This window comes from Maylandia zebra, linkage group LG14, assembly GCF_041146795.1.
Source record: "Maylandia zebra isolate NMK-2024a linkage group LG14, Mzebra_GT3a, whole genome shotgun sequence".
Classification (NCBI taxonomy): Eukaryota; Metazoa; Chordata; class Actinopteri; order Cichliformes; family Cichlidae; genus Maylandia; species Maylandia zebra.
Window position 1 is genome coordinate 33,725,050 of NC_135180.1, and position 23,953 is coordinate 33,749,002.

The 23,953-nt window shown below is 41.0% G+C and overlaps 2 protein-coding genes across 5 annotated transcripts in view; one reads left to right on the forward strand and one right to left on the reverse strand.

Moving 5' to 3' along the window:
* The first annotated feature begins 1,149 nt into the window (after positions 1–1,149).
* cxcr5 (chemokine (C-X-C motif) receptor 5) lies at positions 1,150–10,022 on the forward strand. 3 transcript variants are annotated; one of them, XM_004560494.4, is made up of 3 exons: positions 1,150–1,232; positions 7,225–7,402; positions 8,688–10,022. In XM_004560494.4, exons 2-3 carry the CDS (start codon positions 7,370–7,372, stop codon positions 9,792–9,794), a joined length of 1,140 nt encoding a protein of 379 aa, XP_004560551.2. In that variant the 5' UTR covers positions 1,150–1,232; positions 7,225–7,369; the 3' UTR covers positions 9,795–10,022. The 3 variants fall into 3 exon arrangements, with proteins under 3 accessions (XP_004560551.2, XP_004560550.2, XP_076729512.1); XM_004560493.3 differs by lacking the exon at positions 1,150–1,232 and adding an exon at positions 6,297–6,452; XM_076873397.1 differs by lacking the exon at positions 1,150–1,232 and adding an exon at positions 6,651–6,824.
* A 66-nt stretch (positions 10,023–10,088) lies between these two features.
* bcl9l (bcl9 like) overlaps positions 10,089–23,953 on the reverse strand; it is a 28,739-nt gene continuing 14,874 nt past the window's right edge. For both annotated transcript variants that reach the window (XM_004560492.4, XM_004560491.6), the window contains exons 2-9: positions 21,996–22,069; positions 21,481–21,894; positions 16,074–16,196; positions 15,476–15,650; positions 15,309–15,393; positions 12,405–14,787; positions 12,031–12,285; positions 10,089–11,749 (exon numbers count right to left, since the gene is read on the reverse strand). In XM_004560492.4, coding sequence (XP_004560549.1) covers positions 10,587–11,749; positions 12,031–12,285; positions 12,405–14,787; positions 15,309–15,393; positions 15,476–15,650; positions 16,074–16,196; positions 21,481–21,808 — 4,512 coding nt within the window. In that variant the 5' untranslated portion in view covers positions 21,809–21,894; positions 21,996–22,069 and the 3' untranslated portion in view covers positions 10,089–10,586. The remainder of the gene's footprint in view (positions 11,750–12,030; positions 12,286–12,404; positions 14,788–15,308; positions 15,394–15,475; positions 15,651–16,073; positions 16,197–21,480; positions 21,895–21,995; positions 22,070–23,953) is intronic.

The following is a 23,953-nucleotide window of genomic DNA, read 5'->3' on the forward strand; positions in this document are numbered from 1 at the left end:
ACTACAATTCCACTTTTTTCATTATATTTAATCACTTCTAACATTATATCTGTATATAAAACATAATAATAATAAAAACAACTTTCAAAAATAGTAGTGCTTGCATTCCGGTAGGTTTCAGTCAAGACAGTGTGAAACAGAAAGTGAGACAGCCTTAGCTGATGAGTCCGACATCCTCGTGATTTAAAATTTTACAAGTATTTCAGTTTTGTTTTGTTTTTTACAATACTTTAATTTTTTTTACATTATTTTTTCACAATTGTGGTAGGAAAGTATCCAGCTCATTCATGAAATGCTATTATTCAGTTGTTCACACAGTTTTAAGAGAGCCAGTGCTACCAACACTCCTGCTATGATTTCCATTTTTCAAAAACTCTAGCAAATGCTCAGTCATAGAACTTTCTCTTTAAATTGATCAGCTTTTCAAATGTAGTCATTTCTTTTGTAAAAGAACCAGCTGCAGTATTGTTAGGAATGAATGTACATGTGCAACGCCAAAAATCCCACACACGTTTCTAGCAAATAGCCTGCTCTTCAGGATCACCTTGAATGACTGAAAAACAAACATTTCTTATGTTTGGGACGTTGGTGAGTCATCTGGATGTTTACCGTGTGTAGCATGGATGAGAAATGTCACACCAACAGCTTCTATATTAATTAAAAAAAAAACAAAACATGCTGAACTTTTCAGCACATTTAACAACCTGGTTGTTCAAACAGGTGCTGCATGCATGCCATCGTTGATTCCTCGTGGGTGAAACAGAGTATCGATATGCATGGTAGCCTGTAAATTCGTGTTAAGAGATGGAGTTTGTGTGGTTTTGATGTTAATGCTGTGGTCTGGTTTCACAGTCTGTTTAGCTGCTGTCTTCGCTGCCACATCTGCCCTAGAGCTGGCTGGGGATAGGGAGTCTTTTGAGTAAGTGTGAGTTTCACATGTACAAACAACTATAATCTTGGGGAACAATAGGGCATCCAGCAATGCAGCTACAAGCTCAGTATGTGCAATCCACTCCCCAGAGACTGTTATACGCTGTCACTGTTTCCATAAAGTGCTGAAATCATGCACCACCCCAAATGCATGGCTTTAATTGATAGAAATGGTGACTCCTTGACCCTTAGCGATTTCACACGCTCATGTTAGTCCCACGAGTTCAGCAGCTTGATCTGAAGAGTGAGACGGTCCTGTGCCTGATGCTAAGATGTCATGTTCTGTGACCACTGCTTGTCAGGTTAGTTTTAGAAACAACTTCTCTGTAATTGTGTGGTTCGCCATCTGCATCTGTGGTGAGAAGTGAAGCTGAGTTTAATACAGGGCCACTTTTAACCCTGACATTTGGGATTTCCAGTAATATAGTGTGTACATTGCTGTTGGTTACCTTCTTGTTAAAGGTCTTAGCATTTTTGTTGTAATTTACAACAGAATTCTTTTTTTTTTTACTTACCTTGACCAACAAGCAGCTGATAAAAGTGTATTTTGTTTTTCTCAGTGACACAGTTAGTACTAAAAGCATTAATTCTGAGTAACCCGCATGGTCATGTCAAGTCAGTACTACCTTTTTGAGCTGTTCCATATATAGAGGAAGATCTGCTGCTAGTAATTCCAGCTAGAATGAAAAAAATGCTATTGGTCTTTGTCTTTCTCTATGCGGCTTTAGCAAAACAGAGGTCATGCATCCACCCTTTTTGTCTGCAGTTTGTTGGGATTTCATAATCGTAAAGTAATGGAGGTCTGCAGTATTAAGTCAGTGAAAGCTATTCGTTCCTGTTCAAGGTGGCAAAGATCACAGTCTGTTTTTAAGTATTGCAGATCGGATTTATTTCCCCTCGCAACTGCTTAATCTGTGTAACCGTTAAAGGGTGGTAAGTTGGATCCTCATGGGTAATTTGGCTTATAGCAGGGTGGAGCCTGGATGACTGTGTTCTTTCTTGTGTTACAGGCCTACGCACTGCTGCTGCTGTGTTGTTGCAGCCTTGTTGTTGCTTTGCTGTAGTTTACTGACTGGCATTGACTGGTTCTTTGGTTTTGTGCGTGTTGGTTCCTGTTTCTTTTCTATCTCATTTACTGAGTTTTGTTCTTTATCTCTTAATTTATAGTTTGTTTGTTTGCCACCACTTATTGTGGGGGCTAGGCATGTGTGGTGGAATTCCCTCTGATGCATGCTAGTGTACACACTGGAGAAGAGGTATAATGCATCATTTAAGTGGCATTGAGAATTGCAGAGAGTCCACGGGTGAGTAATTGGTGGCACCCTTGGGCACTTCTCCCTGTAGGTTGCCTCCCCAAGTGGCCGGTCTCCACCATTTTGTTTAATTATTTTACTGATGTGCTATTTTAACTAGGGCAGCATCGTTGCAGCGAACCTTGTTCATTTGTTAATAAAGTGTCTTGATTGACAGTTCTGTATTGCCAGCCCTGCTACCTTAGAAGTTTCCTTTCTGCAGGACTGTATTTGCAGTTATTGTCTGAAACCTTGTTTTATGAAATTGACCTGCTTCACCTCTGCTTGTTAATAACAAGCCTGTGTGCCTTTTGTAACTGTTAAAATGTTTGCACTGGCTATTGTAATCTCTCCTGGGGTGTAACTTTCCTCCCCAGGAGAGGAATGGGCTCTTCCTCCTTCGCGCCGCCACATTTGCTTGTGGTTTTTTGGGAGAGAGGGACGTGCCTCCGCATAGGTGACTTTCTCTGAAGCCCATCACCTTGTGACCGTTCTCAGTGAGGAATTTCAACAGTCGGTCTCGCAGCCCTGCTTAGAAGGAAAACACATCATTAAATCATCAGCATATTGTCACAGTGTCAGCCCCTCTGGAGAGATTAAATAGAGAGATTTTTATTTTATTTTTTTTCCACTGCACTGTTGAGCATCATCTTGAATATCTTGTTCAGCTTTTGAAAGAGAAGGATGTGTACTGGTATCATGGATACTGTAAAAACCTTGACATTTATCAGTGAAAATCACTCTGACTGCACATTTGGGGTTTTTTTGTTTTTGGTCAGCTCTCTCAGACACATGTGCTGTCACTTGTATTGTGTGTGTGTGTACGCTGTTGTGGAAACTTCACCTGTTTATCATGAAATGCAAGCACAGCAGTCTGTAGGAGTTTCCACTCCAATGTGAAAGCAAATTCAAGTTGTATTTAACAATCGCTACATTTTACTCACTCATGTCATAATCAAGCTATTTTTCCCTGACACAATGACAGTCAACAAGTTTACATGTTGTTGGGATTAAATAATTTGCAGTGCCTCAATAATGATATGCTTTTTTATTAATAAGTGTTATAAAGTTATATAGTGTAGTATTAAGTGGACACAGCCCTGCAAGTTGACAGGACAACATGGTGACGGCAGAAATGCATGTTTGAAAGATTCGTTCATTGTCTTCGGAAATCTCTTTTGCGTTGTTCAGTCATTGGAAAGTCTCCTGGTCCTGCAGATTTTATGGCTCTACCACTTAGTCTGTTCACGGGTTTACTAAAATGTTAACATGTTGTCCTGCAACCCAGATAATTCATTGTAGCGAGGGTTTGTAAACACCAGATGAATTCAGTCTTTGGCCGTAATATGCCCCTCAGCTTTTTCCATTTTAGCAGCAATGTGAGAGATGGCTGTGTTGACACGCCTGCATTCATTGCACGTGCATGTGTCATTTTCACATCCCCCTCCTTCCCCTTCTCATCACCCACCCAAAGTCATATACCCCCAGTTTCCTGTTTTTCAAGATAATCCTTAACCTAACTTAACTGTCTCTCGCTGATTTTTGCTTCATACAGCAACATTTTAGGCATTTTCAGCCACATACAGAAAACAGCCATTGTTATTGCTGCCTTCACATCCTTTCCTCTTCCATGTCCACAGTAGTGCATGCTTGTGTCTTGTGCATTATCAGCTGTTGTATCCGGACTTTTTGCTTCAGTTTTGTTTTCTTGTTAATTTTCTCAGTCTTTTCTTTTTGCCATTTCTCTCCATGTATGGCAAATTTCTCAACGTTTGACCACCTTCCCAAATCCCTTTGCACAGAGTGTTTGTTTTTGGACTTCAGGGCCTTTCACAAAGCGATCTCACAGGTGAACTTCCCAGTTTGTGATTTTGGGGGGCATCTCTCCAACTAGCTGTTGGGTGGTCTAAGCAACTGTGCTTTGGACATATTTCCATTAGGTTTGACTTATTTTTCTGTTGAACAAAAGTGTATATCTCAGAAAGGTTTTATCTCCCTGGGCATTTAGTGAAGTTGTTGCATAGTGTGCATAGGTTGGTCTCACCTGCTCTCCATCCCAAGGTCTTCATCAATTGAAATTTCAGCAGTGATTCTGTCTGCTTTAGATTGGTAGGTACCTGTCTCCTAAATAATCAGTGTTCTGATCGATAGGATTCTTTTGGGAAAATAAATTCAGTGTTGAAACCAGACTTATTTTTTCCAAGATCATTCACTTCATGTCCATATCCACACTATTAACCTCCAACAGCCATAGATTAAGTCTGGCATTTTTAAAGCAGTCTTGAGCAACAGTTCTCCAGGCTTTCTGAAGTCCTGTTTTCAGAGGAATTTCATTTGTTCACTTAACACTGATCTATGAATCATTCAAGCAACAAATAACTCGAGGGATGAACCAGGGTTGTGTCTACACATCACAGAGAACTTTAAAAAAGAACCAGTTTGAAATTGTATCTTCTGGCACTTCATTATTAGCAGCCCTTTAAAAAAACAACAATGAATAAACGCATTAACATTTGTTGCAGTTTCTTTAGTTGAATACAATGACTGTATAAAATGTTTTCTACAGTCATTGGCTGAATATATGAAAAATGCCAAACATAACACATTTCTGCACATAATTTTGCCCCAATAATGTGATTCCCACAGAGCTAATAGATGGCATGGTGTGCAGTATGTTCTAAAAAATTGATAAAAGTGGAGGACAAAAGAAGAGGCAGCAGGCCTAAAACAAAAAACAACAACTAAGGTGGATGAACAGCATCTGAAAAAAGATAAAGTCCCGTCATAGAACTTGAGAGATGCGTCTGTCCCTCCTGCTGATCCATCTACTGTTCACTGGGGCATTATCAAAAATGGTCTCAGTATAGGAGCGGCTGTGAAGTGACCATTTTAAGGAAAGGAAACATGGAGAAAAAACTGAGGTTTGCCAAATTACACAAGAACTGGACTGAAACTTTTGGATAGCAGACTTCACTGTGGACACCATGCTATTTATTATTTCATATTTTAATTATTTATTTAATTATTTATTTGGTCTAGTTCAATTTAATCAGTCCAAGTGGGGACATTGGCAGTATATTATAACTGATTGGACCAAAACACTTACTGTTTATATGGTTTACAAAGAATATAAAACTTATGCAAGAGAACCCCAGAAAAACTGAATGGCTCCTTAGTTTGGTGGAGAGCTAAAAGGGATGTTTGTTGTGTAAAGAGAGCTAAAATGCAAGGCTGGTTCAGAGCACAAACTGTAAAGGGCACAGATTTGCAGTGTTGCTGCTGGCTACAGCCCACACTAGTTGTTTTTGTCATGCAGAGTCTCGTCGTTCTTGTTTTTGCAGCAAGAATGTACTTTCCTGTTTTGGAGAAATTCTGCATCTGTAGCTAAGCAGACATGAACGGAAATCACAAATAAGTCATTTTAATCATCCTGACTTTGATCACTTGTGTGGAGAAGCATCCTGTCAGCTGTTAGGCATGTATGCACTGTACTTCCACATTCGGATTTACCACAGAAACCATGTCCGTGGCCCCCACCCCCACTTCCTTTCTATCAAAAGAGAGGATAAAATTTGAATAATAATGTTGTGTAGAGTCTAAACTAAAAGATGACTGAAGTAGATTAAACAGGGTTTGTTATCTTTCTAAGAACAATATGTGTCTCTATCAAAGATATATGGTTTACTATTTGTTTTCTTTTATAGTATTTTATGTTTACATCGTTAAATACCCTTAATGAAATAGCCTTATTTGATTAACCCACGTTTTATATATATTTTTTTAATTTAAATTTGATTTAAAAAATGAAACCAATCACATTTCCTGTTGATATTTGTGGTTAAGGTGATGCTGAAGCTGTAAGTAGCTTTTATGGCAAGGTCTTTCAACCTGTGCAGTCACCATCCTGCTTGTTATGGCTCCTGGCCTTGGAAGAAGTGAGCCAGCCTTCCTTCAAGCAGACCTCCAGGGAAAATCTATAGGACCAGCTGAGGGATCCCAGACCAATCAGCAACTGATTGGGCACACCTGTGTCTTTAAAAGGCTGAAGCACATTCATTCAGGGGCTGCTGCTTTGAACTGAGTGTGCAGTCTGCCTCGTATGCTTCTGTCAGTGAGCCTTGCTTGTAAAACCCTGTCTCAAGTGTGAGATTGTGGCTACTTTAAATTAAAAAAAAAAAAAACCCAATCACATTTCCTGTTGATATTTGTGGTTAAGGTGATGCTGAAGCTGTAAGTAGCTTTTATGGCAAGGTCTTTCAACCTGTGCAGTCACCATCCTGCTTGTTATGGCTCCTGGCCTTGGAAGAAGTGAGCCAGCCTTCCTTCAAGCAGACCTCCAGGGAAAATCTATAGGACCAGCTGAGGGATCCCAGACCAATCAGCAACTGATTGGGCACACCTGTGTCTTTAAAAGGCTGAAGCACATTCATTCAGGGGCTGCTGCTTTGAACTGAGTGTGCAGTCTGCCTCGTATGCTTCTGTCAGTGAGCCTTGCTTGTAAAACCCTGTCTCAAGTGTGAGATTGTGGCTACTTTAAATTAAAAAAAAAAAAACCCAATCACATTTCCTGTTGATATTTGTGGTTAAGGTGATGCTGAAGCTGTAAGTAGCTTTTATGGCAAGGTGTTTCAACCTTTGCGGTCACCATCCTGCTTGTTAATATTAACCTTAAACTGGACCGTGAACATAAAAATGTTCAATTCAATTAAATTTTATTTATATAGCACCAAATCACAATTCAAGGGGCTTTATATTGTGTTGTCAGTTGTCAGTAAAAACATAAATCTGGTATTAATGACCGAGCTGGATGATCTTTCCAAACGGTCATTAAAAAATTTAGAGGAAGGATGTATATAAATGTGCTGAAATAATTCTGTTCAGTTTAGTGCAGTTGCAACGTGCTGGTCAAAAGCTAGAATACAGGAGTGCAGTTACTTGGAATTGCATTACTGCTCTTGTGTGATTAATATAGATAACATTGTTTTTGTGTCTTTCCTTCCAGAGACGCCCATGAACCCAAAAAAAAAGAAAAAAAAAAAGAAAGACATTAGCATAGCGAATAGAGCCAGCCAGCACTGGGAGGAAGTGCAAGCATATTTCAGTACTGCAGTGTGACACATGCATTCAAGGGGCCAAGATTTATCTGCATGGCTTCAACAATGACTCTTATAGCATTTGAGGTAAGACTTAAAATAAGAAATGGTGAGATGAATGGAAAGTTAGTGCAAATATTCTGTATGACAGCACTCTTCTGCAGAGTTTTGTTGTAGTAGCACGTATAATGGGAAATTCTGTCTAAATATTTTAATTTAGAACTTTTTATTTGTTTTATTGTTTTTTTGTTTTGTTTTTTTATACACAACCATAAAGGAATACGTAAGCTCTATTGTTATTTCCTATCCGGTCACATATTCTGTAACTCCTCGTTAATCGTTATGAAGCTGAAAGTCTCATATAAGACATTAACATAATTCTGTACCTTCATTTTCCAAACCTCAGCCTCAGTTTTAAACTGAGGTTTTAGTTTAAAACAAGAGATTTTAAATGGAATGAGCAACATGTAGCTGCTGCCTGTGACTACGGCTCAGCTGGGAGTTTTACATTCTTCCTATATGAAAAGAGAATGAATGATGTAATTTTTTCTATTAATACACATTTGATGACACACAGATTTGGAGGGAAAAGGAAATTGAAGTTAAAATAAAACCTGTATGGTTGTTATGTTATTTCTTATTATAATCATAATCCTTTTATCAGTCTACATTACTCGCAATAGAAAATAGATGTGTAATCATTACCATAGAGAAGATTTCTTTATGAAAATATGACATTTCATCAAAAGGGAGAATCACATCTGTAATATATCATAAAAATATTTGTACGTGACTTTTTTTTTTCCACAGAAGTCCAGCAGTACAGTTAACATTACATTTGAATAGGTTGCTGCTTTTGGTGTAACGGTGTTATGATTATTACACATATTTTGCATTTCTAATGATTTTTCTGCAGATATTTTTCCCGCAGACTTCTTTCCATATTTAGTAACATTTGATTAAACACTGAGAAACGGCACACTCTACAAGGCTTTCAGCTAGTTATTTAAGTTGTGTTTGTACCAGCTACTATTTTTTTTTTTTTTTTTTTTTTTTTAAATATGATTAGCCACGGTTGAATCACATTTGTCAAATTTAGCTTGAAATGCCTTCTGAGTCATCATGAGAGGGAAGTGAAAACAATCTGGTCTATTCAGTGTTTCCTGCCTAAACATTAGACTGAGAAAACTGCAGTGGAAAAAAAGAAGTATTTGATCATTACATAAATGAGTCTGTTCACACTCCTGTAATGAATCTTCATCATGAAACAAAACTATTAGTCTGATCACTATCACATATGCTGCATACAACAGGGAATCTTCATTTGAGATTTGATGATTAAAAGTAATGCTCTCTTGTATGTGTTTTCAAGTTGACACCTGAAGAACTTAACTTGACCTATGACTCCTGCAACTTCACCGATGACTACTGCAACTGCACCGATGACTACTGCAACTTCCCCAGAGACTACCAGTGTGATGATGTGGTCCTGCAGAGTTTTTATGGCCAGTTCCTGCCTGTGCTGTACACTGTGATTTTTCTCCTGGGTGTGGCAGGGAATGGCCTGATGATAACAGTCCTGGTGACACGATGGCGCCAGCTCCGCATCACAGAGATCTACCTACTGCATCTTGCCCTGGCTGATCTCATGCTTTTGTTTACAATTCCCTTCGATGTAGCCGACAGCGCCACCGGCTGGATTTTTGGAGATTTTATGTGCAAACTGAATGAGTTCTTGAAGAATCTGAACCTCCTTTGTGGCAGCGTCCTTTTAGCTTGCATTGGATTTGATCGGTATTTGGCAATTGTTCATGCAATTCCCAGTATGCAAAGTCGCCTTCCAAGAACAGTGCACCTAACTTGTATGATAATGTGGCTCATCTGTTTGTTTTTGGCATTACCGAACGCCGTATTTGCCTCAGTGACACAGAAAAATTCAACGTCAGGCATACCTTTCCTGGCCTGTTACCACTACAGTTATGGTGCACACGCAAGCAACTGGGTTTTGACCAACAGTGTCTTTCATCATTTGTGTTTTTTCTTATCTCTGGTTATCATGAGCTACTGCTACGCAGCACTAGTAATTACTCTGTGCAACAGCCAGAAAAGTGAAGCAAAAAAAGGAGCCATTCGAATATCACTGCTTGTCACACTTGTGTTTTGCTTCTGTTGGCTGCCATATAATGTCAGTTTGATCATATATACCCTGCGACAACAGAATGTGATCGTGGATGACGACTGTAAATCAAGAGAAATAATGCTGCAAGTGCTTGAAGTGACAAAGAGCCTGGGTATCTTGCACTGTTGCCTGAACCCTTTCTTGTATGCATTTGTTGGAGTGCGCTTTCGCAATGAGATGATACATCTGCTTTGTAAACTGGGCTGCAGACGAATCTGCCTGCCTTTCCTCAGAGTCCATGGCCACAGTCGGGTATCAATTTCTGATGGAGCAACCACCAACAGCACAGTGCTCATGTAATAAAGTCCTCTAGTCCATGTGTACATGCCCTGAAAATACCCCTCCTCTGTACAGTGATCTTATAATACAATACTCATTTCTACTTTTACTGTATTTTTTTTTTTTTTTTTAAATTGTCCAGTCCAAAAAAAAAAAAAAAAAAAGTTGTAAAGCTGGCCAAATATCAGCCTTGTGTTGTTTTGTAGCTACTGCTAATCCAATAAAGATTTTATTTTATATATTATACGACACCCGTGTTCCCTTGTGAGTGTTATCAGATTACATGAATTGACAACACAAGAACCAAAACAAAACCATGTTAGAGATCCTTATTATTCTTTTTTAAACTCCTATTAAAACACAGTTATACAGAACAACTGCAAACAATCACAAATTGCATCTTATATACAGCAAGTATATATATTATAATATATATATATATAATTCCTTTGCACAACAGTTTGGTAGTTGGAGAAAATAAATCAATGATATTAAAACAAATAGAAATTTGAGGCACTCCTCTCCTGACTGCTGCGCTGTTCCCACAACAAATACACACATTTCTGAAATATACACATTTTACAGTTTATATAAAATGGCTTCAAACTTGTTATTGAACAGTGTTATAGTGATTTCATTTTTAATCAGTTGTAATCCTTTTTTGCTCTCTCTCTTTTTTTTTTTTCTTTTTTTTTTTTTTAATTCCTCCTTTTCAAAACCACTACAAGAATAACAATGAAAAATTCTGGACACAATGGGAGGGTAACCCAGTGAACGCATTTTTTTTATTAAAGAACTGTTTATTGAGCTGGATCAGAATGGCATATTGGTCATACCTCCAGGACCATAGCCAATGGAACTGTCCAGAGACATTCCCCGCTGTCTGAGAGACTGTGGGCCCATCATACCAGACTGTGGATGAGGTGGGGCCATCATGGGACCCTGAGGGGACATTAGTGGGCCCTGGGGTCCAAAGGGTTCCCCTGCAATTGACATGCTTCGCTGCTTAGCCTGCATCATCATAATATTCTGCTGTGCCATCAGATTCTGTTGGTGCTGCTGAGAAGGCATCATGCCAGGTCCATATGCATTGGAGGGATGGTGGAGAAGGCTGTTGGCCATCATGGCTTGTTGTTGCTGGAGTTGCTGTTGGGGCATCAGCCCTGTCCTTCCCATCATATGACCAGGGGGACAACACATGGGGCCCATGCCCCCAGTAGAAACCATACCCCTGGAGACCCCCTGAGGAATGACCATGCTCTGGCGTATTCCACCATGTGAGGGGTGAGGTGGCAGCTGCTGTTCAGCCATCATATTCTGTAGGCTTGCCAAGTGGGGGTTAGACGAAGGGCCACTGCTATGCGGAGGCCCAGAAGAAGACAGCTGTTTAAGGAGCTGCTGTGGCTGCTGGGATGGCATCCCTTGATGTGGATTCTGATGTGGCTCACTCTTAGGGAAATACTGAAGAGTGCTACTCGGCTTATCGGAAGGAATGATGCGGGAGAGATCAAACTCAGGAATCCCTGTGTGAGTGGGGCGTATGACTTCACTTAGATCAGGTCCTTCACCTATGGGAAGTGAGGGAAAAGAGTCTGGTGGGTGAGGGGGGCGTTGGTGAGGATGACCTTTGTTAAGAAGATGTAACTGCTGATGTGGCAGAATATCTTCATTAGACTGAGCGAAATTCTGTGACATGCCTCCAATAGGTGAGTGCATGGGCCCATGTGGTGGTGGCTGCATGCGGGGAAACCCTGCCGTCTGGGGTATAGGGGACACATTGCAGGGCCCCATTCCCTCAGGTGCTCCTCCCATCATGGCAGAATTCATGGCAGGCATGCCCATTTGGTTTGGGGAAGAAAGGACAGGTGCTGAGGAATCGTGGGACAGGTGCTGCTGACCTTGGTTTACAATACCCATCGGGCTTTGGGGATCACTGTGAGGACCAATCTGTGACGTCTGGGGATTACCCATATTTCCTGGTGATAAAACAAGATGAATACATGAAAAACCCATATTATAACAGTTAATAAACACAAATGTTTTCTTAACTCGTTAAAATTACAAAGTATTAACTGGAGCATTATTTTTATTCAAAAAACTCACTACTTTAATATAAATACTTAAACTTTCTTTTTGTCATGTTTTTTCCTGTAATGGCATAGACAAATTGCCTTACATCAGCACAATTTAAGCAAATCCTCCGTTTAACCACTGTAAAAGGTATTTTCTGTCTGTAATGATATCCCTATTTTCATACCTCCGATGCTGACACCAGATAGAAGAGGACGATCTGGTAGCATCTCATCATCAGAAGTAGCAATTGTTTTGATTGCATCATGGTAGAGAGGAGTTGAACTGGGAATTGCGTACTTGGACATTTGAGACATGATAAGAGATAATGGATTCTGAGATGTTGGGACATCGGGAGAGGACGTAAATGGCATACTAGGATTCATTGAGCCTGGCTGGGAAATAGGGGTAGAGCTTGAACTCCTAGGGGGAAGTGATTGGCCTGCAAAAAGAACAATGAAAAAAATTAGTAATCTCACAGCAAGACAAGGAATATCATAAACCTCAGAGAAGCCAATACGGCATCTCTGATGTTTGTTTTGAGCTTGGATTGGAGTCTACCTGTTTCAGTAGAACCACATCCTCCATTGCCCACCATCTTTCCACTGGCTGGACCACCCGGACTTGGAAGTGGTGGTTTAGGAGACGTCCACCCTGGAGAGTTTGAAGCCAGGGCGGGGGACTTCAGTCGTGCAGGGGAGGCAGACGGAGAGTGCATCCCAAGGCTGGAAGATCCCATTACTTGGGGAGACTTCATGGAAGAAGACGAAGGAGTCCCAGCACCAGATGCAGGTGGAAGAGGGGGATGATGCCCAGCAGAAGAAACCTGTGATGGTGACTTCAGCCCTGGAGCAGAGGGGGAAGGTATAAGAGGAGATGGCTCTTGATTGAGGGATGGAGACTTTAGTTGATGAGGAGGAGGCACTGAAGGAGATGTCAGAGGGTTAACATTTACTGACAGGTCAGAGGTTTGCCTAGAACCAAGGTCTGCACCCCTAAGGCCTCCGCCCATCGGCATATGACTAAGACGTGATGTACTTCCCATTTGATTAGGTCCTTGATGATCAGGCCCAAACATCTCTGGGCCACTTTGTTGAAGATACGGTACTTCCATCTGACCTCCAGAAAAATGACCTTGGTTTGGAAACTGATAAGGGCCTTCAGGTCCAGGGATCATTCCTTTATTTCCTCCTCTTCCATTTTGAGAAGCCCTGATTCGTGAAATCTCTCCAGTGCCAAACATCTCCACTAGAGGTCCTCCTCCATGGCCTCCTCTGAGCTTCTGAGACATCATCTGCTGTTGCTGCTGAACATGAATTTGTGGGTTCATGTTCATTGCCATGTGGCTCCCCAGAGGAGAGTCTACTAAGTCTCTCATTGGAGGACCCCCTCCAGGAGAGCCCATAATATCACGTGAACCAGGAAAGTCCATGGGATCACCTCGACCGGAGGGTTGACCACGGCCCATTCCTAAATTGGGAAGATCTGGGCCCCCAAGATTATCCATAATTCTTGAGCCCATGTTGCCATGCTGTTGCTGTTTAGCCAATCTATCAAGTTCAAACCTGGAAGCACCCTGCATGTGCCGTTTGTCCATGATGCGAAACAGTTCCTCGCGTGTTAGCAGATGCTCTGAGTCACCTTGCAAGTGTTGTGGCGGCCCACCAGGGTAGCATCCATGGAAGGGACTTCCACCACTTATATTGTTAGGCATATCATCTAGCCAAATCATGCCTGGGCGTGAGGGCCTGTGGGGTCCTAGACCTTCCATTGATAAAACTCCTCCTGGACTACCAGGGAAGCCCCCTCCAGGCGGCCCTCTCGGTCCAAGAAACCTTGGGCCACGGGGTCCCTCTTGCATTTCTATCATTCGTCCATTTCCACCCATTCCACCTCCCATCATATTGGCAGGACCCCATTGCTGATCTCCAGGCTTGCTGTGGTATGGAGGAGGGGGTCCTCTCATCATCATAGGCATGCCCATGTCACTCATGATTCTAAAGTTTTGGGGATGCGGAGAAGGGTGCATCTCCTGTTGTCGCCTCTTCTCCTGGTAGAATTCTTCTTGAAGTTTCCTCCAGGCCACTTGCTCTTGGGTCAGTCCTTCTTGTCCAAGTAAAGGACCCATGTCATCCCCAGGTGACAGATGGTGATGTGGAGGTTGTGGCAGGTTATGATGAGAGTCCATTTGAGGGCTGTCAAGGGCAGGTCCACCAATGGATTGTGTATGAGAAATTATTGACTGCAAGGGTTCTTCATATTTCTTCATATCGCCCATTGGAGCCAAGGCTGATGATAACATATTACCACTACCACAATTTCCAGAGTTATTAGTACCACTGTTACCTTCCTCCAGAATGCCACCCCTATCAGTATTATTATTATTTGGATTGGATGAGTTATTAAGAGCATTGTTGTTAGAGCTTGCAGGGTCTCCAGAGCCTCCACCTGATCCACTGCGCAGAAGCAGCCTCTCTATGTCTCTCAACGTCTGCAGAGAGCGCTCCCTGTGTTCCAGTTGCTCTTTGGAAAGACCATCTGTGTTTCCTTGGCCACCCCTCTGTACTGTATCACTCTGTAGGTGTGTAGCTAGGATGGAGGGACTTCCCGAGGGAGAGACACTAGAAACAGGAAGAGGCATACCCCCTGTGCCTTTCCCATTTCCAGTTCCTGGGTCTGCGCCAGCAAGTGCTACCACGCTTCCTCCCTCTGACCTATGAGTGACAATACTGTTATTGCTGGAAGCTCCGCCAGGTCTGGTCTGAGGGGATTCGTTATCAGAGTGCCCTGCTGATGACGGTGTCCCTGCAGTATGCATCGGACCCCCAACACCTGCAGAGGCTGGCCGTGGAGTTCCACTTTGGGATTTCGGGGTGCCTGTAGGTGGTGAGCTACTGGTATTTAGCTTCTCAGATAAATTAGAAAGCTTCCCTGATGGGTGGCCCTGTGGCAGAAAAAAGGACAAAGAACACAAGGCTGAACTTTTAAAATGTTATTCCTGCAGTCGCAATTGCTTTTCATATATTTTCATTAGTAGTGTGATCATTTATCAGGCTAAATTATTTTCTATATGTGAACTTTGTCACTTTGATGTGATTGTCTTCTGCTCGTGTAGCCTACATTATCTAGCCTTCATGTATTAAATGGGTAACTACTACTAGTGTGTCTGTCTTCTAGAGATAGACACATCACTAGTATTCATCGCTGCACCTGCAGTTTTGCTGTTTGTTGGTACCAGACAATTAATAGCACTACATACCCTTCTAAGTGTTTTTTGTCTGTCTGTCCAAAGAAGTGACAGACAGACAGAAACAGGAACAGAGAGGCATCCGAGATTAAAATAACTAAACAAATACAAAAACCCTTCACACATAGTTTGCACCTGTGGTCTTTAATGTGGAAAACACTTTTACTCCCATGTGGTTTAATCAGTTTAGGAGAAAAAAAGAAAAAGAGATGACTGACCTGCTCCAACTTTGAATGTGGAACGTTTTGCTGGTGAAACAGAAGGATGGAATCAGCCTGCCCTTTTATTACTGCCTCTGCAGCACTGTCAAAAAATAAAATGGCCACTTTTAGAAGCTGATACTCTTAATCTCCATATGAATCATTGACCTGCAAATATTTTTCACCTGTTGGCAAGGTTGGTTGTGAAAACATAGACCACTTGCTGTGAAGCCTGAGGGGGATCTGCTTTTAGCCCTGGTCCCACCCCACATCCCATTGCTGGACCTCCAGATTCGGGCATGGATCCCGAAGTCAAGCGATCAGAGCGTCCCTGGATAGGACCAGCCAGCCCTCGCTCCCCTTAGAAACAACAACAATAAAACAAAAAATACATAAATAATTAAAAAGCCCCACAGTGGTTTCATTTCTCTAAAATAGCTTGGATTTTTATTTAAATACCAGCAAATTCATGTGGCTACAAGAAATCAACACCAGAGTGCGCTAAAAAAAAAACATAGTCCCATCAGTGGAGGGGATAGTAAGGCATTCTAAGCAGACATCTCTATTTCTTAGTGTTTTGTGTGTGCAGGAACTCCAACAGCAAAAGATAATTTATCAACTGAACCTCAGAGAAAATAAAACAGACGTGCTGGATGGAGCGCGCGGGGGGGGGGGGGGGGGGGGGGGGGGTCGACTGTTGTGGTCACAGTAACACTATTTCCATATTTAGACAAAAGCAAATGACAGTGTGTTTCACCACTGTGTTGAGGTATTCACACTCACGGTGGGCTGTAGTGTGTGGCTTGTCTTCATCTTCCTCTGTGTCAGGTCCAGAGCACCATTCATCTCCACTGTACGGCTGTTTCTTTTCCAGAACACACCGCCGCTTGCTGCGCATAACACCCTCTAGAGGACAGACAGACAGACATCCACATTCATGCATCTGTTATACAATTTCCTCTTTACTGTTACAACTAACGTACAACTGTATTTTCCAGAATCACAAGTTAATTAACTAACTTTGTCTGTTCACATGCAATGTGCTTTACTTGCTGAAAGTTCACAGGGCTCCAACTTACAGCTCAGAACAGCATCTCTAATGGCAGACTCACTTTAAAATCATAATATGGTCATAAAAATGGTAAATTGGCTGCACAATGAAGTTGTGAGTAAAATGTAGGACATGTCAATTAGGGATTATTTTTAACTAGAGCTATGGTATGCATCTGCAAGGTACGTTTTAGTAAAAACTGGTGAATCATGAATTAATTTGACCATGTTTAATCCTGTGAGGTTAAAGTAACCATATGTGCCAACCCTAAATCCAATCCTTTGGGAGAGCAGCACCAACCATTGCTAGTAAATGTTGCTTTGCAATATTAAACAAAGACAAATACCCGAATCCCAAATATATACTTTGAGATTTAAAATATAGCACTAAATGTGATGTAGATTATTTTTGCTTTCGTATCCAGCATTTTACATATTTTAAGATGTGACAATGCTGCTGTTAAACCATCTCAAACTCTTGTATATTATTTACATTAAAATGTATCCACAACATGAACATAAGCACGATTATTTTGGTGGCTTTAATTCATTTTTGTGGTGTAGGCCTTATATACATCAAACTGTCAATAAAATCCACATAAATGGATTGCTAGGATTGAAAAAAAAAAAAATGTATAAAGGTTGAAGTCTGAGCTTTCCACCCAAGTTGAAATGGCTGCGTATTGCTGCTATGTCATCTTAAAACAGTCATGTGATTTGCGCCGGCACAATTGTCGACCCCAGAAGGTTAAATCATTTCTGCAGAAATGCTTCAGCTGCTCTTGCCAGAAGGTGCACATACCTGTTCACTCCCATTCATTTTCTAAGATGAAAAAAATATCATAAGCAGCATATGAAGTCTTTCTGCTTGTGCAAAATTTAAAATGTTGTAAATACTGAACTATGTGGTGGTTCTGGGATCTGATAGGAACAGCACCCGAACACCTCACAAGGTATTCCAGGCATGTCCATCTGGAACAAGAACACAAGATACTGAAAATACACTGGATTATATTCCCTGCTTTCCTTTGACTGATACTTTCACAATCCACATCTGAATTAGTGGCACCGGATTCTGCGCCAATGACTCGATATAAAAAAAAATAAATCAATAAAAAAAAATATTACAGAGTTGGCTTATCAAAATAACTTGCAGGTAAACATTTCACTGGCATTTTAGCTGTATGTACGTCATTTTTTATGTAACTGTGTGCCAACTTTATTCATCTCATCTACAGTGGTTTGAAAAAGTGTTTGCCCCCCCTCCTGATTTCCTAGCACTTTGCATATGTGTCACACTTGTGTTTCAGATCATCAAACACATTTTAATATTAGACGAAGATAACCGGAGTAAATATAGAATGTGGTTTTTAAGTGATGATTTCATTGATTAAGGGAGAAAACTCATCCAAACCTACCTGGTTCTCTTTGAAAAAGTAAGTCCTGAATTAACTGTGATTAACTGAAGAAGCTTCTCGGATGAGAGGTGAAACATCTTCAAGCAACCTAAAGAAGTCCAAACGCTTTTCTTTCCAAGCTCCTTAGACTACGATGGCCTGGATGACTGAGAACCTTCACAGACAAACTGTGATTATCTACATTTTTTGGAAAGTTGAGTTCAGTTTCACTAAACACATTCAGGCCTGATTACAGGCATACCTGTTGAATCAGGAAATCACATAAATAGAACCTGTCTGACAAAATAAAGTACACTAAAAGATCTCAAAACGCTGCACATCATGTCACTAAAGAAACACCTGATAAACAAAGTAACTGACATCTATCCATCAGGAAAGGGTTACAAAGCCATTTCTAAGGCTTTGGGACTCCAGCCATTATACACAAAGGGAGAAAACTTGGAACAGTGGTGAACCTTCCCAGGAGTGTCTGGCCTACCAACATTATTACAAGAGCACATCAACAACTCAACCAAGAGGTCACAAAAGAACCCAGAACATGTCTCTGTTAATATCAGCGTTCATGGTTCAACAGTAAGAAAGAGACTAGGCAGAAATGGCATCCATGGGAGAGTTCAAGGAGAAAACCTCTACAGACCAAAAAAACCCCCACAAGGCTCATCTCACATCTGCATGAAAGCATCTGCATGATCCCCGTGACTTCTGAAAATATTCTGTGGACTGATGAAGGTTTGAGTCCCACTACATCTGGTGTAAAATTAACACAGCATTTCAGAAAAGGAACATCATACCAACAAAACATCTCGAAGGATAATGTCCAGCATCTGTTTATGACCTCAAGCTGAAGCACACTTGGGTTCTACAGCAGGACAATGATCCAAAACACACCAGCATGTCCACCTGTTAATGCAGGGGTGGGGAACTCCAGGCCTCAAGGGCCAGTGTCCTGGTTTTAGATCTCACCCTGGGTCAACACACCTGATTCAGATGATTAGTTCATTACCAGGCCTCTGGAGAACTTCAAGACATGTCGAGGAGGTAATTTATCCATTTAAGTCAGCTGTGTTGGATCAAGAACACATCTAAAACCTCCAGGACACCGGCCCTTGAGGCCTGGAGTTCCCCAACCTCTGTCTCAACAGCTTAAGAAAAACAAAATATACAGTTTTGAGTAGTTTAGTCCTGGCTAGAATCTGATTGAGATGCTGTGGCATGACATTAAAAAGGTGGTTCATGCAGAAACCCACCGATGTGGCTGAATTACAACAATTCTGCAAAAATAAGTGAGCAAAAATTCCTCCACAACACTGTAAAAGACTCCCTGCCAGTTATCACAAACATTTCAGTGCAGCTGTTGCTGCTAAAGGTGGCCCAATCAGTTATATGGTTAAGGGGCAATCACTTTTTCACACAGGACCATGAAGGTTCTAAATTTTCATTTAGAAACCACATTTTGTGTTTACTTGTGCCATCTCTGTGTAATATTTAAATTTGTTTGATGATCTGAAACATTTAAGTGTGATAAACATACAAACCAAAAATAGGAAATCAGGAAGGGGTCAAACACTTTTCACACTACTGTAAGTGTTGCTTATAAAAACATTGAGCCAAAAAACACAGTTACGATTTTGTGAGAACACGAGCTACTGTGGTTCAGTCGGTCCAAACTGCTGTGGCTGGCCTAAGATTTCCACAAAGAACAGAGAACCAAAAATGGACAGCAAATTCAAAAGATGAATAAATCTCTAGGGGTTAAAGAAAAGATCAGCACACTCTGATCTCTCTGATTACTGACTGCACATGCTTCCAGATAAGCTTTATGACAATTCATTGATCATCTTTTTGTCTTCAGCGTAAAACTACTTCCAAATAAGCATGAGTTTGGGTAACCACACTCCCAACCTATAAAGTTAAAGTGAAAAAGGAAATTGAAATGACAGTACAGACAACCCAACAGCAGAGGGAGGACTGGTACCTTTTTTCAAAGTAGTAGTTACAGATTTATCTAAGAAAAACAGTTACTGAGGCAGTTTTTCACTGCATATTTCAAGGTCTGGCTAATATAACACATGTAGGATAACCAAATGGATCTGAACATTTGTGTTTGTGTGAATGGATAAATGATGACAAATTAAAGGGAAACTTAAATGTTAGTGTTAGTTCTGTTCACCACCATAGCACTGTTTTACTCCTATAGCAGAATCGCAAAGAATCAATGCCAAAGCTGAATTAAGCCGCTCTAGTGGCACACATTGGCACAATACCTTACTAAAGTCCCTGTGCAGACATGGACTCCTCTCTGATAACCTGATAGCGCACAAGAGTCAGTTTCATCACCATTAGGTCGGCCACTTTTCTTTAAGAATCACAACTGCAATTTTCCACAATCTTCATGTACCACTTTCAGAATGGTGCAAGTCTAAACCCATGCCGCTAAATTAACTGGAAGACTCGCACAAGATTATGATCATGTGTGTGTTATGCATCTTAAGTTGCTCAACAATAAACATCACAGTTTAAGAGAATGCTTTAAAAGTATCAACATGAGTGTATAGTTCGGCTTGAGGCTCACGCTTCTAACTTCACAGTCTAACACCAGCCGAGCTAATCTCTAGAAAGATTAAGTTTATTCCATACCTGCTACGTCAGAAAGCAGCAGAAATTTGTTAAAGTTATACCCAAAACTGAAACAAGATATAGCATCTAATTACACCGTGCTCACCTCTTAAAACTAATCTGTCCCACATAGATGCATCTTAATAATTCTCAAGGCATGGCATATCCCATGTGAAGTAGCTATCAAAGTAATCAAAATACAGCTACTATGGTTAGGAAACTCTTCTCTTATAAAAAACATCACTTGATAAACTGTCAAACTGTCAAAGAATAATATTGCAGTAGTGCTATGGATCAATACTGTGGGTCTGAATGAATCCACCCAATCTTTCATTCTTTCCTCTTAGCCTCTGCTGCTCTATGTGCTGGGACCACACCTCATCCCTGAGTGTTTTTATGTGTGTTTGTGTTAATTATTAATGTATTGATACATTACTGTGTTTGCATATTCATACTGTGGGGACTCTCCACCCTTTTTGGGGTCAAAAAGCAAGTTCCCATAATGCAAATCATTAACTTTGATAAGACAATTTCTGTTCTGTGCATGTGTGTGTGGTGTTTGTGTATGTGTGCGTGTGCAAGGTTCGAGTAATGCACAGGAAGCTCAGATGAGTTTCACAAAACACATGATGAACTCTTAAAATAGCACTAGCAAACAAATGCAAATCAAGCACTTTGTACTGAACCACATGAACAAAAATATTTACACTCATCACCTCCTGTTTTAATAGTATCCTCTCTAGCATTACTAAGTTGTCACAACCACATTAGCTTTCTTGCTCTCAGAGCACTACAGAAACCCCAGATGTTTTTTCATCTGAGACACGTCACTGCTGTGAAGGCATGGCGAAAACAATCAAAAGCCAGGGGGAAATTCTGATGCTTCAGTGAAAGGTCAGGGCATTTCAGCATGAGAGAAAACAAGTTCTTCTGTCCTCGCAGTCCTTGTATTCACTTCCTGCTGTGGAGGAGGTGAATGCACGTAATCTGGTATTTCGGGTAAAGATCTGGCTGATAGGGAGGTAAAGGAAATGAACTTATGCATAATTAGAAGAAAAAAAAGAACTCACTACAGAGCACCCTCTATATATCGATACATGTCTTACCCCCTTTGGCATCTGTCTCCAGGACTGGAGGAACAGCATTTCTTAATTCACCAGAGTCAATGGAGACGCTCCGATCCCGCTTGGTTTTGGTTTTCAGCATCCCTCCAGTGCCACTCACTGATTGGCTGCCAACTTTGAGCCCAGGGTTGCTCAGAGACAACTGGCTGGTTTTGACTCCATGGTTGCCAGAACCAATGCCCTTTGAACCCAGGTGGGTAGCAGATCCTGGCTGCTGCTGCTGCGCCTGCTGATTTACGCTGGGTATTTGGGATCGGCTGTCACCGGTGACCTGCTTGCCATGACTGGCCAGTTTATTGTCTGGGTGCATTTGAAAGGCTGGTGATTGAGGTGAAGGTCTGGTAAGGAGAACTGCTGGGCTGTTAGTCAGTGGAGTCACATTGCTTACAGGCGACACTGATGGAGAAAAGAAAAAAAATAAATAAATCAGTGATCAGTATTTTAAAGGCTGGTTCTAGGTTAGGTGTTTAAACCAAACTTAAGCCGTGTTCACTCACCTCATCTCACCTAGACACTCAGCTGACACATCGCCATGCTGGTTTCCAGGATGCTTCACTGACCACACATAGACCTAGGGGACAGTAACAGAGGAATATCATTAGCAGAGGCAGACGGCGACCTTTACAGCTAACACTGTTAGTTATGTGTCCTCAACCTGTGGGTCAAAGTCAACGTCATGAGACAGAAGAGAGAGAAAAAGCCAAAGACTGATAACAGAGTAAGGCCAAAAACACACCGAGGTAACTGTCTCTTTAAGGCAAAGAGTGCAAAACTGAGTTTGAGCTGGGGGAGGGACCCGAAACTCAGAAGTAGCTCAGTAGCAGTGTTTAAGGTACCGCCCTCTTCTAAACACTTTGCAAACCGCAAAAACTCCACCACATACAATGCTGTTTAGCAAAAATCCTGTTTCCCTCACTTAGACACACTCATTCCTGTTTCACACTTGTAGCACAAAACAGATAAACTAACTACTCGATACTAACAGATTTTATTTTTGGACTATTTAGACACGCAACCAAATCTCAAGACATCATCAGAACTATTTACCTTTGCTTTAATGTAATTTAGAGTGACCAAAGATCCCAGGTAATGAGGCCCTAATCATAGACTTTCAATTATTTTCTTTACAGAAAAGGTTAAGGTATAACAACAGACTTTTCCCAAGCAAGAATGAAGCTAAATATTAGTAATGGAGGACTTCAAATCAAATCTGCTGCTGCAAGCTGGCACTCTTTTGACACCACCACCTGCCTATGTCCATAACCTCAAGTTTATGTTTTTAATATCTGCTACTGCAGTGAGCTGTTTTTGGTGAAAAATATTTTATGCATTCTAACAACTAGCTCTAAACAAGCAGACTGAGTTCATCCCATAAAAGATACCTGTGCAGAAAACATTAGTTCTTCAATATTTGCAGGTTTCAAGATTAGCTGGTCAAAAAAAAAAAAAAAAACAAAAAAAAAAAACCCTGTTTAAAATAAATATCTAGGCCAGATCTTTGGCTGACATCAGGCAGATCGCGTGTAAACACTTCTGACTGATGACACAATCCTAGTCAATCAGGTCAGCTGTTCCGCTCCAAAAGAACCATCTGTAGCACTCACTCACCTTCACAGGTAATGGTAAACACAATGCTCCCATTAGTCATTAACCAACACTGGCTCAAGTCAGCACAGGAGGGTGCCTTGTTCACTGGCTGAGGATTTCATCATTCATTAACTCAAACAGGGACAGTCAGACGTTGCAACTGTTGACAAAGTATGACTCACTGCTTTGTGCAACACAAAGGGGAGGCAGACTAATCATATGGTGACAGGCTGACCTTCAAGTGGACACTTATGAGAAGAAAGAGCCGGCTAAAATGAATACCTGTCTAATGGTTATCAAGCCAACTCTGTCATTTATGCTACTGTTGGCATGTTGAGGGGAATCAAGGCAATAAGGGTGCAGCTTAAATTGGAAAAAGTGGAAGAATTGAAGAGTCACCGAAGTAAATCTTGTGTTTCACTTGAACACTATAAACAGTTCAGCCTCATGCTGCCATTATCCACCACTTCTTGCAACATGTATGGATGTCTACTGTAATGTTCTTTGTGAGTGGCTGCTTGAAAATGAAGCCTGTCTCAGAGTGAATGGAGAGAACTGAGTTTATATTACATTTGCATGTTTAATATACATCACATTTGTTTTTGGTTTTTTGCAACAAAGATAGCGATGGTGGAAACGCTCAACTCGAATCTTCAAAATGGGACTTTACAAACCAAGGATTTACATCACAGTGGCAGTACACACTCTGTACTACTATTTGTGTCTCTCGTTTGTTCTCCGTTTTATGCAGGAGATTGGCATGCATCTCCTCTCCAAAACACACAAAAAAGCAAAGCAACATAGGTGAAGTAAAAATCAATGTTATTAATGTGGTCTTATATTACTGCAAGAGCAATTAAAGCTTCCT

Coding starts and splice junctions, on each gene's coding strand:
- cxcr5 (XM_004560494.4), top strand. CDS start 7,370: ATGGCTTCAACAATGACTCTTATAGCATTTGAG. Junction 7,403..8,687: donor TGACTCTTATAGCATTTGAG/GTAAGACTTAAA, acceptor TGTGTTTTCAAG/TTGACACCTGAAGAACTTAA.